Here is a 13,312-nt window from a genome sequence, read left to right as displayed (position 1 = left end):
GTTGGTGGCGGGGGGGGGGGGGGGTTGGGGGGTTAGAAGAAGGGGGTTGGGGAAAGACAAAAAAAAAAAAAAAAAAAAAAAAAAAAAAAAAACTTTTGGGAGGGGGGTGGGGGGGGGGGGGGGGGGGGGGGGGGAGGGGAGGGAATAATTTTGTTAATCCTTTTCTTCCTTTTTCCTTTTTTACCTCCCCCCCCTTTTAATTTTTTTTTTTTTTTTTTTGTTTTCCCCTCTCTCCAGGGGTTTTTTTTTTGGGGTGTTGCACGGATTTTTTTTTCTTTTAAAAAGAGGGGGTTCTCTTTACACGGGTATGGGGGGGGGGGGTTTTTTTTTTTTTCTTTTTTTTTTGGGTTTTTATAAAAAAAATAACATACATTGGGATTCTGTCTGGTAATCTAAGCCGGCCGGCAGGGCCTATCCTTCCACCCCCCTCTTGTATTTTCCATCCCTACCGGGTGGTTTTAAGGTTAAATCCGGCCTTTATTCTTAAGGTCAATACCTCCTTCAGGAACAGGTTCTTCCGGATTTTTGCCCTCATCCGGTCCATGAGTTGGAAAAGGCTTGGCATACTTTGGATGTGCGCAGGGCCTTGAAGGTTTATATTAAATGTACTGCTGAATTCCATGAGTTAAAATAGAGACGGGGCCCCCTCTTCTTCCTTTTTTTTTTTTTTCAAATGAGCGTGTCTCTATTTTTAAAGTTTTTGTTCCAACCTTCCACCTTGGGAGGTAAGGTGACCCCATCTACGGTGAGTAGAAGGATCAAGGCATGTATTGCTCAAGCCTATTCCAGTTGGTCCCTGCTGTCACTTAGGAAGGAGACAGGTATGAGGAGGAAGGGCGTGGGGCATTGACCGGCCTCCACTCGGAAAAGGGTAGCGTGGGGGGGGGTCGCGGCACCGGCAGGGGGGGGGGGGGGGGGGGGGGGGGGGGGGGGGGGACCTACAGAGGCTTGGGCTACGCAGGCGTCAGTGGAGGAGGTGTGCAGAGCAGCCACGTCACCTTCGCCTTTCATCTGTCACTGCTGCCTGGACTCTTTCACTTCAGTGGATGCGGCATTTGGGTGACGGGTCCTGCAATGTGTTGTTTTGGACCGTGAACAACACGACCAGTCTTAACCCTTCTGAGGACAACCCTGCTTTGGTATGTCCCATCCTGACCAGTCACAGCCTTACAAGGGAAAATGGGCATTATTTACCTGAATGCCACTTTTCCTTGTAGGCAAGACAGGTCAGCCCCACCATGTGGGACTGTTCCTTCGGGGGACCCGAGGGGGGGATCCAGATAATATTCGTGTTTTTTTGTTTCCCTTTCTCAGAGGTAATCTGGTCTGTCACACTAACTTCACAGAAACTGGGAGGGGCTACCCGGAGTGGGCGGAGCTAGGCTAATAAGCCTTTTGCACAGACTCAATCCTCAGCAGCTAAAGGAGAGTATCACCCATCCTGACCTGTCTTGCCTACAAGGAAAAGTGGCGTTCAGGTAAACAACGCCCAATTATACACATTTTTACCCTGTTAGAGATAAAGTTTACCCAGTCAGAGACAAAGGTTCAATATCAACGCGGGTCTTTATCTTCAAAGTTTCTTTGTCCACGCCCCTGTCTCTGACCACCTTATCTACGGAGCATCCCTATAGCCGTGTATTGGGGTGGGGCGATTTCCCTATCTGGCCAAGTTGTTTATTCAGCAGAATACTTTCAGGTAATTCCCTGCTGTGGTACTCTCTATGAGGCAGGAAACTCCCTACTCTGGTTCCTTTATCTATGGAGCCTGATACTCCTGAGTAACAATTTCTTTTATATTTTCAAGGATGTACCTAGGTTTGAATCAAAGGACAGAAGCGAGATAACAAGCTTTGCACTAATGCCAACCAGTATCAAGGCTACACTTTACTAAGCTAAAATTAATTCCTAACAACTAATTTCTGACAGTATACAGCGGGGGTGTCAAACTCAGGCCCATGGGCCGGATGTATCACGTGCTGGCCCCACCCCCGGCCAGTTTAGCAAAGGGGGAAAAAGTCCCAATACGTCACATGGCACCGCTGTGACAACATGAGTTTGACATCCCAGTATACAATAATATAAGCAGAAGCCAATAACAAAGCTCAATTCCTAACAAATGATTTCTAGCAGTGTATCATATTAGAAGCAAACAGCAAATATTGATTTGATCACTAACAAATATATAGTAGCATAAGCAATTCATAACAAAAGCAAATAGCCAATATTAATTTGATCACTATGCTTCAATTAGATCACAAATATACCTGATGTAATAAAAATACACTATCTTGTCTGGCTATTATTTATATCAGCATTATTAAGGATTAAATATGCTCTGTGGTTCTCAAAGTTTTTAATTTTCACTTGCCAAAATATCAAAATTTAAAAAAATATTTTTCTGAAAATGCATAGGACTATAATTATAAAAATATAGTTTGATGTTTTATACCACATAGTTATGTTATTATTTCACCCTGTTATATTTGGTAAAATCAAGGAGATGAATATGCCCTAGAATCCTTGCTTCCTGTTTTCACACAACAGTTACCCCTGTGAGGTGGGTTGTGCTGAGAGGAAGTTACTTAAGCCAAAAGTTACTTAGCTAGTTTTTATGCCTAAGGGAGGCCTAGAACTTAGTCTCCTGGTTTCTGGTGCCAGAACTTAAACTAAACTGGTTTACTTCAATTTTATAACTTTTTATAAGTTGTTTTCATTTTATTTTATGCATTAAAGCGAGGTAAATAAATGTATAAAGCATGCCAGCTTTCAGAACAATTGCTAGTAAAGATTACAAGATTTTTGGATATTTCTTTCCCTAGAGAAAGATTATTGGAGATAATCTGGCTTTGTGATGAGATTACTAAACTGTTTGCTTATCAAGCCCTATAGTTCCATAATGGCTCCTGAGATTCATATTCCAAAGTATGAGATGAAAATCTATTATTTTGTTAATATAGGAATTCAAGTAGAAAATTAAATGTTCTGGAAGTTACTATTCAAGGCATGGTTCATGAGGTGTACTCAAGATCTTAATATCATTCCAATTAGATAGTTGAAATTCAGATTTCCTAATGGCATTTTCTGGGGTTATTGAGAATAAAAACTTCATTATCCCTATCCAGCATGGCAAAATATGGAATTGAGCCAGGGTACATTATTTTTACAGAGATATTTTCCATCCTAGTACCTTTGTGCATCAAATTCTAAAGCAGTGGCATCAATGTTTAAAGAGTTGTGGACTGCAATTCAACCTCCTTGTCTTTAAAAAGCCACATAAGACCAGCTAGAAATGTAGTACACTAGGATGGTGTGGCCAATATTTGGTGAGCCTTACAAAATCTTGGATGATTTAGAGGTAAATAAATGCTTCGGAAGGTTTTCCTTAAAAGATTCTTCCCATCTGAATTATGTTAGTGAAATGCAATAATTTCCTCTAAATTGCAGCTGCAATCAGTTCCAGGTGTTAATTGGGCCATATGTGAACCATGTTGCCCCTTTTAAAGTTCTATATTCTTGTTGATTTGCAACACCAATAGTTTTAAATTGTAATATGAATTAGCAAAGCACCTTATCACCCTTACGCCAGCTAAGATTGGACTTAAGCATAGTACATAAAATCATATATTACAATGTCTTACCAGTTAATGAATATTTCAGCTTTAACCACAACAACACAAGAGCACACAACAGGTATAAACTTAATGTAAACCACTCCAAACTTAATTGCAGAAAGTACAATTTCAGCAAGAGAGTGGTCAATGCCTGGAACTCACTACCTGATTCTATTATCACATGCTCAAACTCCTACTCTTTTACCCTGAAACTAACCTCTACTGACCTCACCCCATTCCAAAGTTGTCTGTATGGGGCGAGTATAAGCACACAATCGTGCCTACCGTCCCTGTCCTGTTGTCCCCAATTATTAGTTCCTATTTCATGTATTTAAACTTGTGTTTATTCTTATTTCTATTATATTCTAAGTGTTTGACAAATAAATAGATAAATAAATCCAGCCTGGTCAGCTTCAGCATAGCCTGAAATACAAACAGTTTCAGCATAGCCTGATTTCACGAGCAGCTGATTGGCGGTTGGATCAGCCTCCTGGAATACCGCCGATCAGCTTTTCCAGGCTGCAGGAATCGCCGCTGCCTGTCACCGCAGATCACCGTCTCTGCACTTTTGGCTTCCATGTGCCCCATTTTTGGCCCATTCCAGGTACCTGGGATTCAGCCTGATCCCCGCAGCCTGGAACAGCTGATCGGTGGTATTCCAGGAGGCTGATCCAACCGCCAATCAGATGCTCGTGCTAAATCTTGCTTTGCTGAAGCTGACCAGACTGTTTGCTATTTGCTGCAAGGAGGCAAATTGCTGGGAGGCAGAGGCCGAAGGGTGGGGGCCGGCGGGTGGGCCGGGCTTCAGCAGCATTCATTCTATAAGACACACAGACATTTCCACCCACTTTTGGAGGGGGAGAGTGCATCATATAGTGTGAAAAATATGGTACTTGATTGTATTAGAGATTTCTGTTTCATTGGTGAAAAGATTTGAAATGACATGATACATTTGTTTAGAAAACATTCACTAATGTAAGGTAGAGAAATGTGTAAGTGAAGCATTTAAATCTGTTTCAGGCATTGCACACAGTTAGTGTGCTTTGTATAGACTTTGTGGACAGATCTTGCATGCACCCATTTCAGCTGCCAACTATAAGAAACTTTTCAGGGTTGAATCTTTCTTCCATCTCACATTCATTTTCCCTTAAAGTACAGTATATATAATTATACAGATTTTTTGATGGATCTATAAGAGCATAAATTGATTGCAAATAAATCATCCTAAAGCATGAATTTATACAGATCAAATGTAGTGGAATATTACCTGTTCTTGATATAAATACTGTTAGGGAAAAGAAATTTATAAACTTTGCTAAATGCAGTGTTGCATATTGAGTATCTTAAATAATTACATTTTTCATCTATTTTTTTTGCCCACTGTCTCTTCTGATTTATTTATTTTTGAAGATGATTATTAGAATTGGATAAAAAGAATGATGGTCTATGAAACAAGATTTTAGATTACTTACATTATATAGATTTGGTCATGCCATTAAACAACTTCAGTAGGTTGTCCCATGAATTACCTAGTGCCTTGTTTCTGTTTGTGATTTTTAAATTATATACACAGGTTATTTATGTACTATTCTATTCAATTTGAGGTGGGCAAAATTATATGCTTTGTAAAAGACAGCAGAACCAAATAACCACTGCTGATTGTGGTTAATTTTAGATTACTATCTAAGCTTTATGTAACATTTTGATCTTGTTTAAATAATATTTTGCTATTATTCTGTAATAGTTTTGATAGATTCCACTTTTTAAATATTAACAAAAATATTATTTTTAATGAAAAAGCATTTTAACAGCAGTAAAATAAGAAAATATATCCTTAGTTATCTGCCCTTGGAATATTCATATTCCATTCTAATTGCTATATGCTGTATAAGATTATCATTTGGTGATATATAATAGCCTTTGTTGCAATTGATTGACATCATTTTCGTAAAAGTGATCTCTTATTTTTCCCCTTCTATGCTTCCCCTTTGTTGCAGTAGTCATTATAATATATATTTATAGTTATACACACTCACATTATAAAGTCTTCTAATAATAAAGAACCATGAAATTCATGAAATGTTTCCTTTTATATAATTGCCTCCTCTGCCCTTCCACTGATTGTTTGACCCAGTTTTTTCTATCCTGCTCCCTTGCAGGGAAATTGTGTCAACCTCACAGAAGCCTTGTCGCTCTATGAAGAACAGCTTGGCAGATTATATTGTCCTGTGGAATTCTCAAAAGAAGTTGTATGTGTCCCCTCATACATGGAGCTGTATCCTTCAATAAGAAACCATGTTTGTTAACAATCCTATTTCAGTTGGTGCTAAATCATAGCTGGCTTAACCAGAATGACACGTTAAATCTAAAGTATATTATGGCTTAACACAGTGTACTGTCTTAATATAAGAAATCCTTGGGCAAGAACTCATAATCCTGAAAATATACAAATACTCTGTTACAACTTTTTAATGCAAATTTTCTTGATGCTTCAGCAATCATAATTTTAATATCTTAATCATCAAAGAATTTCTGCTTTGCAGTATAATCATTTTTTTAAAAAAAAATTGTACCTGAGATGTAAAGGATGAAGCATGCTAAAACGAGTTTCTTGTTTTATTTTGGAAGTAATGAAGATTTATTTATTTTGAAATGATACTTACTTATATGTGTTGGGAAACGAAGCTTATGAGAAAACAAAACATTGGATTCCTTGACTATCTTTTAGATGGGTATTTTATACTATTTGGAAGAAGACTGATATTTGAAGCTGAAAGACTGAGCTACATGCTGCGTGAAACGTGTAGGCTTGCCACATGCTTTGTCTTGGTGTCTTGACTCTAAATTATATGCTGTAGATTATTTTGAAACTTAGTCACACTATCAATTGATAATTCTTTAAATGGTTTTTATTATTTTAATTTAAAAGCAAATGCACAATGTATATTTTGATGAACTAGTATGTTATTTTTGGAAGTCAACTTAGCTGAATTAGCAGCAAAATTATAGCTGCTGAATGCACTGAACCTTTAGAATGTGATCATTTTATTATGTTTATTTTAGAATTTTGAACACCAGTTTTAAAAGTCAATATTAGCATTTAGTGTGATACTGTAGATTTTTTTCCAACATTCATCACTTTAATAATCATGGTGTGACTTGTGCATTTGTTGTCAAATGATCACTGTGCTTCCCTGAAAGAAATTTAAGAATAGATGTTATTTTTTTAATAATACCTTCTAACTCACTGGGATTTTTACAACTTTTTCATGGTGAATAAAATTTCATTATGAAAAAGTGACACAAAAGCACCATCATAATTTACCATCGTGGTAGTGTTAAAATCTATGGTCTTTGCTGCATAAGAATTAGCATGAAAGTACTTGACCCTAGTTATAAAAGAAATGAATTATTTAGTTTCTTTTTTTCATCATCTGTTTTTCAATTTAGAAAGATATAAATTGTTATCTTTCCACCTGTAAGATTTACGAGCTACTTAATAATGATATAGTGTTGTACCATTATTGGTACACCATTATTGTACACCACCCAGAGTCGCTTGTTGTGAGATGGGTGGCGACATAAATGTGATTGATTGAATAAATAAATGAATATAGTGTTACTGAATTAATGAGTATGTAGTGAAATGTCAATCAAAATCAGTCTGTGTATTTATTGTAAGTAGGGTAGAATAGTAGATCGAACAAGTGTTAAAACTATGGGGTAGACTATTTTTCCAAATTAAATATGAAAAGTTGAAATATATGTAAGATTACATGCCCTTTTTGCTTTGATATTGATTCTAATCCTAGAGGGACAAATATACATTAAAAATAGACAATATGCTAGAAACTCGCTGTAAGGACCTGCCCCAGCTGGTCCTTCAGGAAAGCAAGACTCTTAAATCCATTAAGTTGAATCGAAAGAACTTTTACTGAGAGAAAGTAATTGCAGGAAAGTAAGGCAGAAACTGAAAAATCCTGCATAAAGCACAAAGCAATTCTTTCAGTTTCCCCAAGCCGAACCTAACCAGTCTACTGGCAGCCAATGTGATGTCGCGAGGCTGGAATCTGCTGGGGGAGAGTCCACTCCATCTCCAAAGACAATGACTTCCAAATTCCCAAGCAGTACAGCAAAAGCAAAAGCATGCCAAAATGCCAGCAAGCCTCCTTTCCCCTCCCCGACTTCCAATAGAATGGCAGGACACGATGATCGACCTGATACTTTCCCTTTAACCAATTTTATCTATGATAAATGGGAGATAGATTTGTACAGCACAAGGCACGTCCCATTTCATTCAGTGTGGTCTGGACCTAAAACGTTTCTGGTACCATGTTGATCTGAGACATTTATGAATCTTGTATTTATATTTTGTGCCAGTAGAGCCCAACCGTATGGATGGGATAAATCTTATTTCTTAAGTAATCAATTAACATATACGCTATTTGAATATGCATGTGGAAGCCTATTAGATTATTGGATCGATGTCTCCCGGTATGTTTCTGCACATGGTATGAAATTATATTTTTGTAAAATCTGCGTGTATTGATTTTTTGTTTGCTCATTGTGTTGCTATAAACAGATCCTGAAAATTGTTGAGATATAGTTCTTATTGTAATGTTGGTGCAATAAGAAAGCAAGAAAAATTAAAATGTACCATTCTTCTTTTTTTCAATCTTAAAAATCATTCAATAAAATTATTTTATTGTTAATTAAAGAAGACTGTTTATAGACTGGCTCCCAAAACTCTTAACTCCATTTCTAGTGAAAGGCCAATACACTACATGAAGAAATTCAGATATAATTTCCTGATGTAGTTAAGAGAAGATAGTCTATTCCATGATAATCTGATAGGCACTAAATTTTATAAACACTGGAATTTACCACATTGAAGTTGTCATATACTAACAAACTAGACACATAAAGCAAGTTGTATTATAATTTTATGTGTTGAATGAAGCCACTTAATAAACTATGATAAAGTGCAAACTTTCAATTAATTGTTTTGATGAATGAAAAGCTATATTTTTATGTAAATCTACTAGAGATTTGTAGGCAAACATGAACGGAAAGCATGAATCAACATTTGGTAGTGGTTTTAAAACACAGGTTTACACAAAATCATTTTTCTGAATATCAGTTGGCATTCTTTTTTTTAAAATGAGTGATAAAACATTGTGGTGGGAGATCTGTAGCAAGCAAGCAGAACATTTTAGATATCTAGGTTTGCATTGAATTGTAAGATACATATATTTAAATATTTAATTATGCGTTTTTTAAAAAAACCTCATGTCTTGATTTGAAATTTATTCATTTATTTGTTAAATGTATTTGCCACATCTTTCCAGGGGGCTATCCTAGGCAGAAGTCATACAAGGCTTGTAACGAACCTAGAGCTACCTTTTTAAAATACATAGAATGTAAGGTCCTGCCTTGCCAATCTTCTCAAGAAAGCGAAATAAATCCATTTCGAAAGGAAACTTTTATTGGAAGTTGACAGCAAGAGAGGTAAGCAGGAAGTGACTTTTCCCACTTGAAACAATAAATTAAACCATTGCAGACAGAACCCTTCCCAAAATCCAATACATCACCGAGTCAATCCTGATGTGTGAGAAACTCCAGCAGAGAAGCCAGCAGAGAAGGTGATAAACTTAGTCTCCAAGGCAATGCTGCTGCACTTCTTCTGAGAGGAGATAAGGCAGCTGCTTGAAGCACATTCCATTCCCCCTCCCAAGGCCCTGAAAGTTACAGCAAAGCAAAGTAAGAAATAGAAACAGAAACCACATATAGAGATCCCTCCCCCCTCCCACCAGTATGATAGCATCCCTATCTATGGGACCTGACGTGCCACCCCCCTAGAAAAATGGAAAGTCCACCTGAAGGAAATAGAAATAGGGAAGGGGAGACAACAAAATATACAATCAGGCTTGTCAGGGTACAAGTGATGTAAACATTAATTTTAAAGTATGTACATGTTTCTTGTGAAGCCATTCGTTCTGGGAGAAAGGGAGGTGTTTCCATGCCACCAGGTACTAGGTGGCCCCATGGAATTTCCTAGAGTCCAAGATTGCCTGAACTTCAAAATGTTCACTTTTGACTATAATAGGTGGTGAAGCAGGGGAAGGAGTGGGACGGAGGTTAAAGGTGATTTCAGGCTATAGCAGACTACAATGAAAAACAATAGACTTGACTTCCAGTTTGAGTTCCTTCGCCGACAGACCAAAACTGCGATCGTGCGTGGTTTTGATCCGTGCTCACCGCCGGAGCAACCCGAGCTGGCTGGTTTCGGGGCTAAGCCACCCCGTAGAGGTAGTGAAGAGGGGGAGACTGCCAGCAGGGTTGAGGAGAGCCACATCTCCTCAGCTGGCCATTACTCCCTTTCCCGAAGGCAGTTGCAGCAGTGGTCAGAAATGACCACCTCAAAGAAGAACTCAACCAGAAAAGAATGTGCAGGAGGAAGATAAGAAGAGAAAGTTTTGGTTGACCGGGTTAAACTGCAAAAGCAACAACGTAAGGTACCCTGGAATTTAAACTATAAAAAAATAACATTGTTCCCAAAGATGATTTTGAAGCAGCGAAGGAGAGAGGGAAGGGAAAGGATTTGGGTTTTTTTCTTCCCTTCCTTTACTGACAGCTAAGAGACTTAAGCAAGAAATTGAAAAAAAATCCACTTTGACATCAATAGGCATTTAAGCTGAAAATAAAATGTCAAAGGGATAATAAAGATTTCTGGATACTGAAGATGAAGATGAAACCTAGCTTCCTAACAAATGATAGCCGTCCATTTACCCGGAGCCAAGCTGCACAAAAGGCCTCCAATAAAGGAACACAATGTTGCCAACCAATCAAGACACAAAAAGAGCCACTAAACAGACAGAAGATATTAGAAACACCAATCAAGCAGAACACAGCAAACTCCAAGACCAATAAACACAGACCTAGATTCCCAACCAATCTGGATGAAGAAAAAACCATTCTGGCACAGCAAGAGGCTGCCCCAAATTTAAAACTGAAACAACTGTGGGGGCCTGACTCACAGACGGACACAATCAGAAGCCTGATGATGGCAGATGAGATTCTGCCAAAACGTTGCTACAACTTTAAAAGCACAACTACAATGGCGTGGGAAAATACCGAACAAAGCTGAATGCCATACATGTAAGTACCCACGAAAACTTAAGAAAACACACACACACACACACACACACACACACACACACACACACACACACACACACATATATATATATATATATATATATATATATATATATATATATATATATATATATATATATATATAATCTTTCTTTAAGAATATAGTGTGTATTTTAGAATACCAAGCAGAATTCGATTGGAAGTTATGTATTATATTGAATGTTATAATCTTAAAGGTATACATTGAAGCTTAAATAAGAGTTGGTAGGCGGTTACCTGGGCAATTTGCTTGTCCAGGCTTGTTCTGAAAAAAACACTAAGAGCCACTCTGGTAAAGGAGGTAGCTTCCCAATGACTCTTGAATTCATGGATGTGTTCCTTGATGGGTCGCCCCCTCTGCCTTAGGTTTCTGAGCTCATCTTCCACATACGGGTCATCCTTTGCCTCCTCAAATCTGGCCTCTAGCAGTCGTAGGAAGTCATCTACATCCTGCGGTTGGGAGGGGCTCTCCTTTTGTGGAGGGCTGCTAGCCATTCCCTTGCCTCTCCCTCTAGCCCCTGGGTGACGGTATTCACCATGGCTCTGGGGGATGGGTAGAGGTGTCCATAGCATTCTAAGTGGATGTCAGCCAAATCAAGGAACAGAGATAGCTGGTTGGAGTCCTCATAAAATTTTCCCCTTAAGCGAGGCGGTTGTTCAACACTGCTCCTTCCTCCTCCTGTTGGTCACTGAAAGTCTACGCTTGATGTGGCTCGCCACCTTTCATGGCCCTAGTTTGGAGAGTGGGAGGGAGTTTCTGCCCTGGGCGGTCTGCTGCTGTGTGGGAGAGACACTGGTTGCAATCTTGGGTTTCTCCTGATGGCTGGAGAAGGGGGGCTGCATTCCCTTCTGTGTCTCCTCAATTCAAAAGGATCAGCTGCACCTCCCTTCTCCTTTGGGCAGCATGAGGGTCCCTCACAAATAGTGGCACAGTCAAATTCCTCCCTCAGCTGCTCTATGGAACTCCCCAGGGTTTCCACCCGGGTCTTTGGGAGCCTGACCTGTGCCCAATCCCACATTCAATCCACTCTTCACAGCTCCCTCAGAGCCCCTCCCCCCTTCGGCTGGGTATTGGGGGGGGGGGGATTCAAGCTCAGCTGCTTTAGGGATTTTTTTCCACCAATACTCATTCCTTCTTGCTTTGGTCACTGGGGCAGACATCTCAGCTTTGATGTCTGGGGAGGGCTGCACTCCTATTGCCATTAGGCTGCTGGGTCCTGGAATTTCCTGGTTGGGGGAAAGCTCTGTCATGGCTCTGTCGGAGTCTGGTTGGGGGAAAGCTCTATGTCATGCCCCTGTCAGAGTCTGAATCTGAGGAGGAAGATGAACAGCTGACAGGGAGTGGGAATGTGGCTCAGTTGGCTGTGGAGGAAACTGGGGAAGAGCAAAGTCTGGCTGGGCAGAGCAGGGGAGAGGTAGAACAAAGGAGAGGGAGTTCAGAGGAAGACCCAGGCCCACCCCCCACTTTATCCTAGGGCACACAGGAACGGAGAAGAGAGCAACATGGGTTGCATGGCTTACAGGGGAAGAAAGGGCCCTGATTCCCTTCATTAGCCACACCTGGGAAGAAAGATTAAAAGAGATGCATGCTGAGTGTGGCATCTGCTGGGAGCAAACGTGAGTTTATCTTGTGTTGACTTTGGTTATCTGTGTTCCTGGTGTCCTCCCAACTGTGTTCAGTTATTGTCGTGCCTTCACGTCTGGAATTCTTGCTCCTGCCCTGCCAGCCTTATTACCTCATTTTGCCTTGATTGGACTTATAGCTATAGTTTTTGTTCACCACATTTTGGACTTGATTCTCTGCAGCCAAAAGCTGTTCCTGGGAGAGTTTTTCTCCAGCCAGAAGGTAACCAGGACATTGGGGGCAAAATTGGGGCTAATAAAGGAACTCCTACTGATTATCTGACTGTGTTGCCTTGTGCCACACCCTGGGTCATCACAGCTCTGCCTCCTTTTCGGTCCCTTGGAGCAGGCTTTCTTAGGATAATTCACCCACTGCCATAGTTGCCTGAGTTTCTCTCCATGCACCCCAGATGTCAGGGAGCGATTGGAGAGGCCGGGACCCAGGAATCCCAGTAATTTTGATTCATTTAAAAGGAAGAACCGACTGGCTATCAGGGTTCTGATGGATGCTCTAATTAATTCATGAGCCTCGAGTCAAGTTTCTAAAGAAATCCAATTATTTATTAGGAGCAACATGTCAGCACTTTTCCCAAGTGCAGTTGCTCTGCCCTACATAATTTACTGTTCACCTATGACCCCGTTTCCTCCATCCTCCCAGGGTGTGTCATAAATAACATTCTCCAATGAAGCACTTTCGTGGGAAAACATGCCTCTCCAGCTTGGCTTGGTAACTTGAGACATAAGCTGGAGAAATGTATGTGTGGAATGTGCTGATCATAGCAATGAACTGCTCCATCAGATCTCCCCCCTTCCTTCTTATGGCAACTTGAGAGCAATCCAGGAATGCTTTATGAGCAGATTGCAGAGGAGAGGTGTCA

At 39.9% G+C, this 13,312-nt stretch overlaps 1 protein-coding gene across 2 annotated transcripts in view; it reads left to right on the top strand.

The window, feature by feature from the left end:
* SMS (spermine synthase) overlaps nt 1-8,331 on the top strand; it is a 76,426-nt gene extending 68,095 nt beyond the window's left edge. For both annotated transcript variants that reach the window (XM_087966928.1, XM_087966927.1), the window contains 2 exons: nt 5,774-5,889; nt 6,343-8,331. In XM_087966928.1, the coding sequence (XP_087823054.1) occupies nt 5,774-5,889; nt 6,343-6,382 (156 nt within the window). In that variant the 3' untranslated portion in view covers nt 6,383-8,331. The remainder of the gene's footprint in view (nt 1-5,773; nt 5,890-6,342) is intronic.
* The last annotated feature ends 4,981 nt before the right edge of the window (nt 8,332-13,312 follow it).

This window comes from Notechis scutatus, chromosome 5 (genome assembly GCF_049901735.1).
Source record: "Notechis scutatus isolate UNSWTSFEM ecotype Mainland chromosome 5, rNotScu1.2, whole genome shotgun sequence".
Classification (NCBI taxonomy): Eukaryota; Metazoa; Chordata; class Lepidosauria; order Squamata; family Elapidae; genus Notechis; species Notechis scutatus.
The sequence above is the reverse complement of the archived record's forward strand: the minus strand, read 5'-3'. Positions and strand labels throughout refer to the sequence as shown.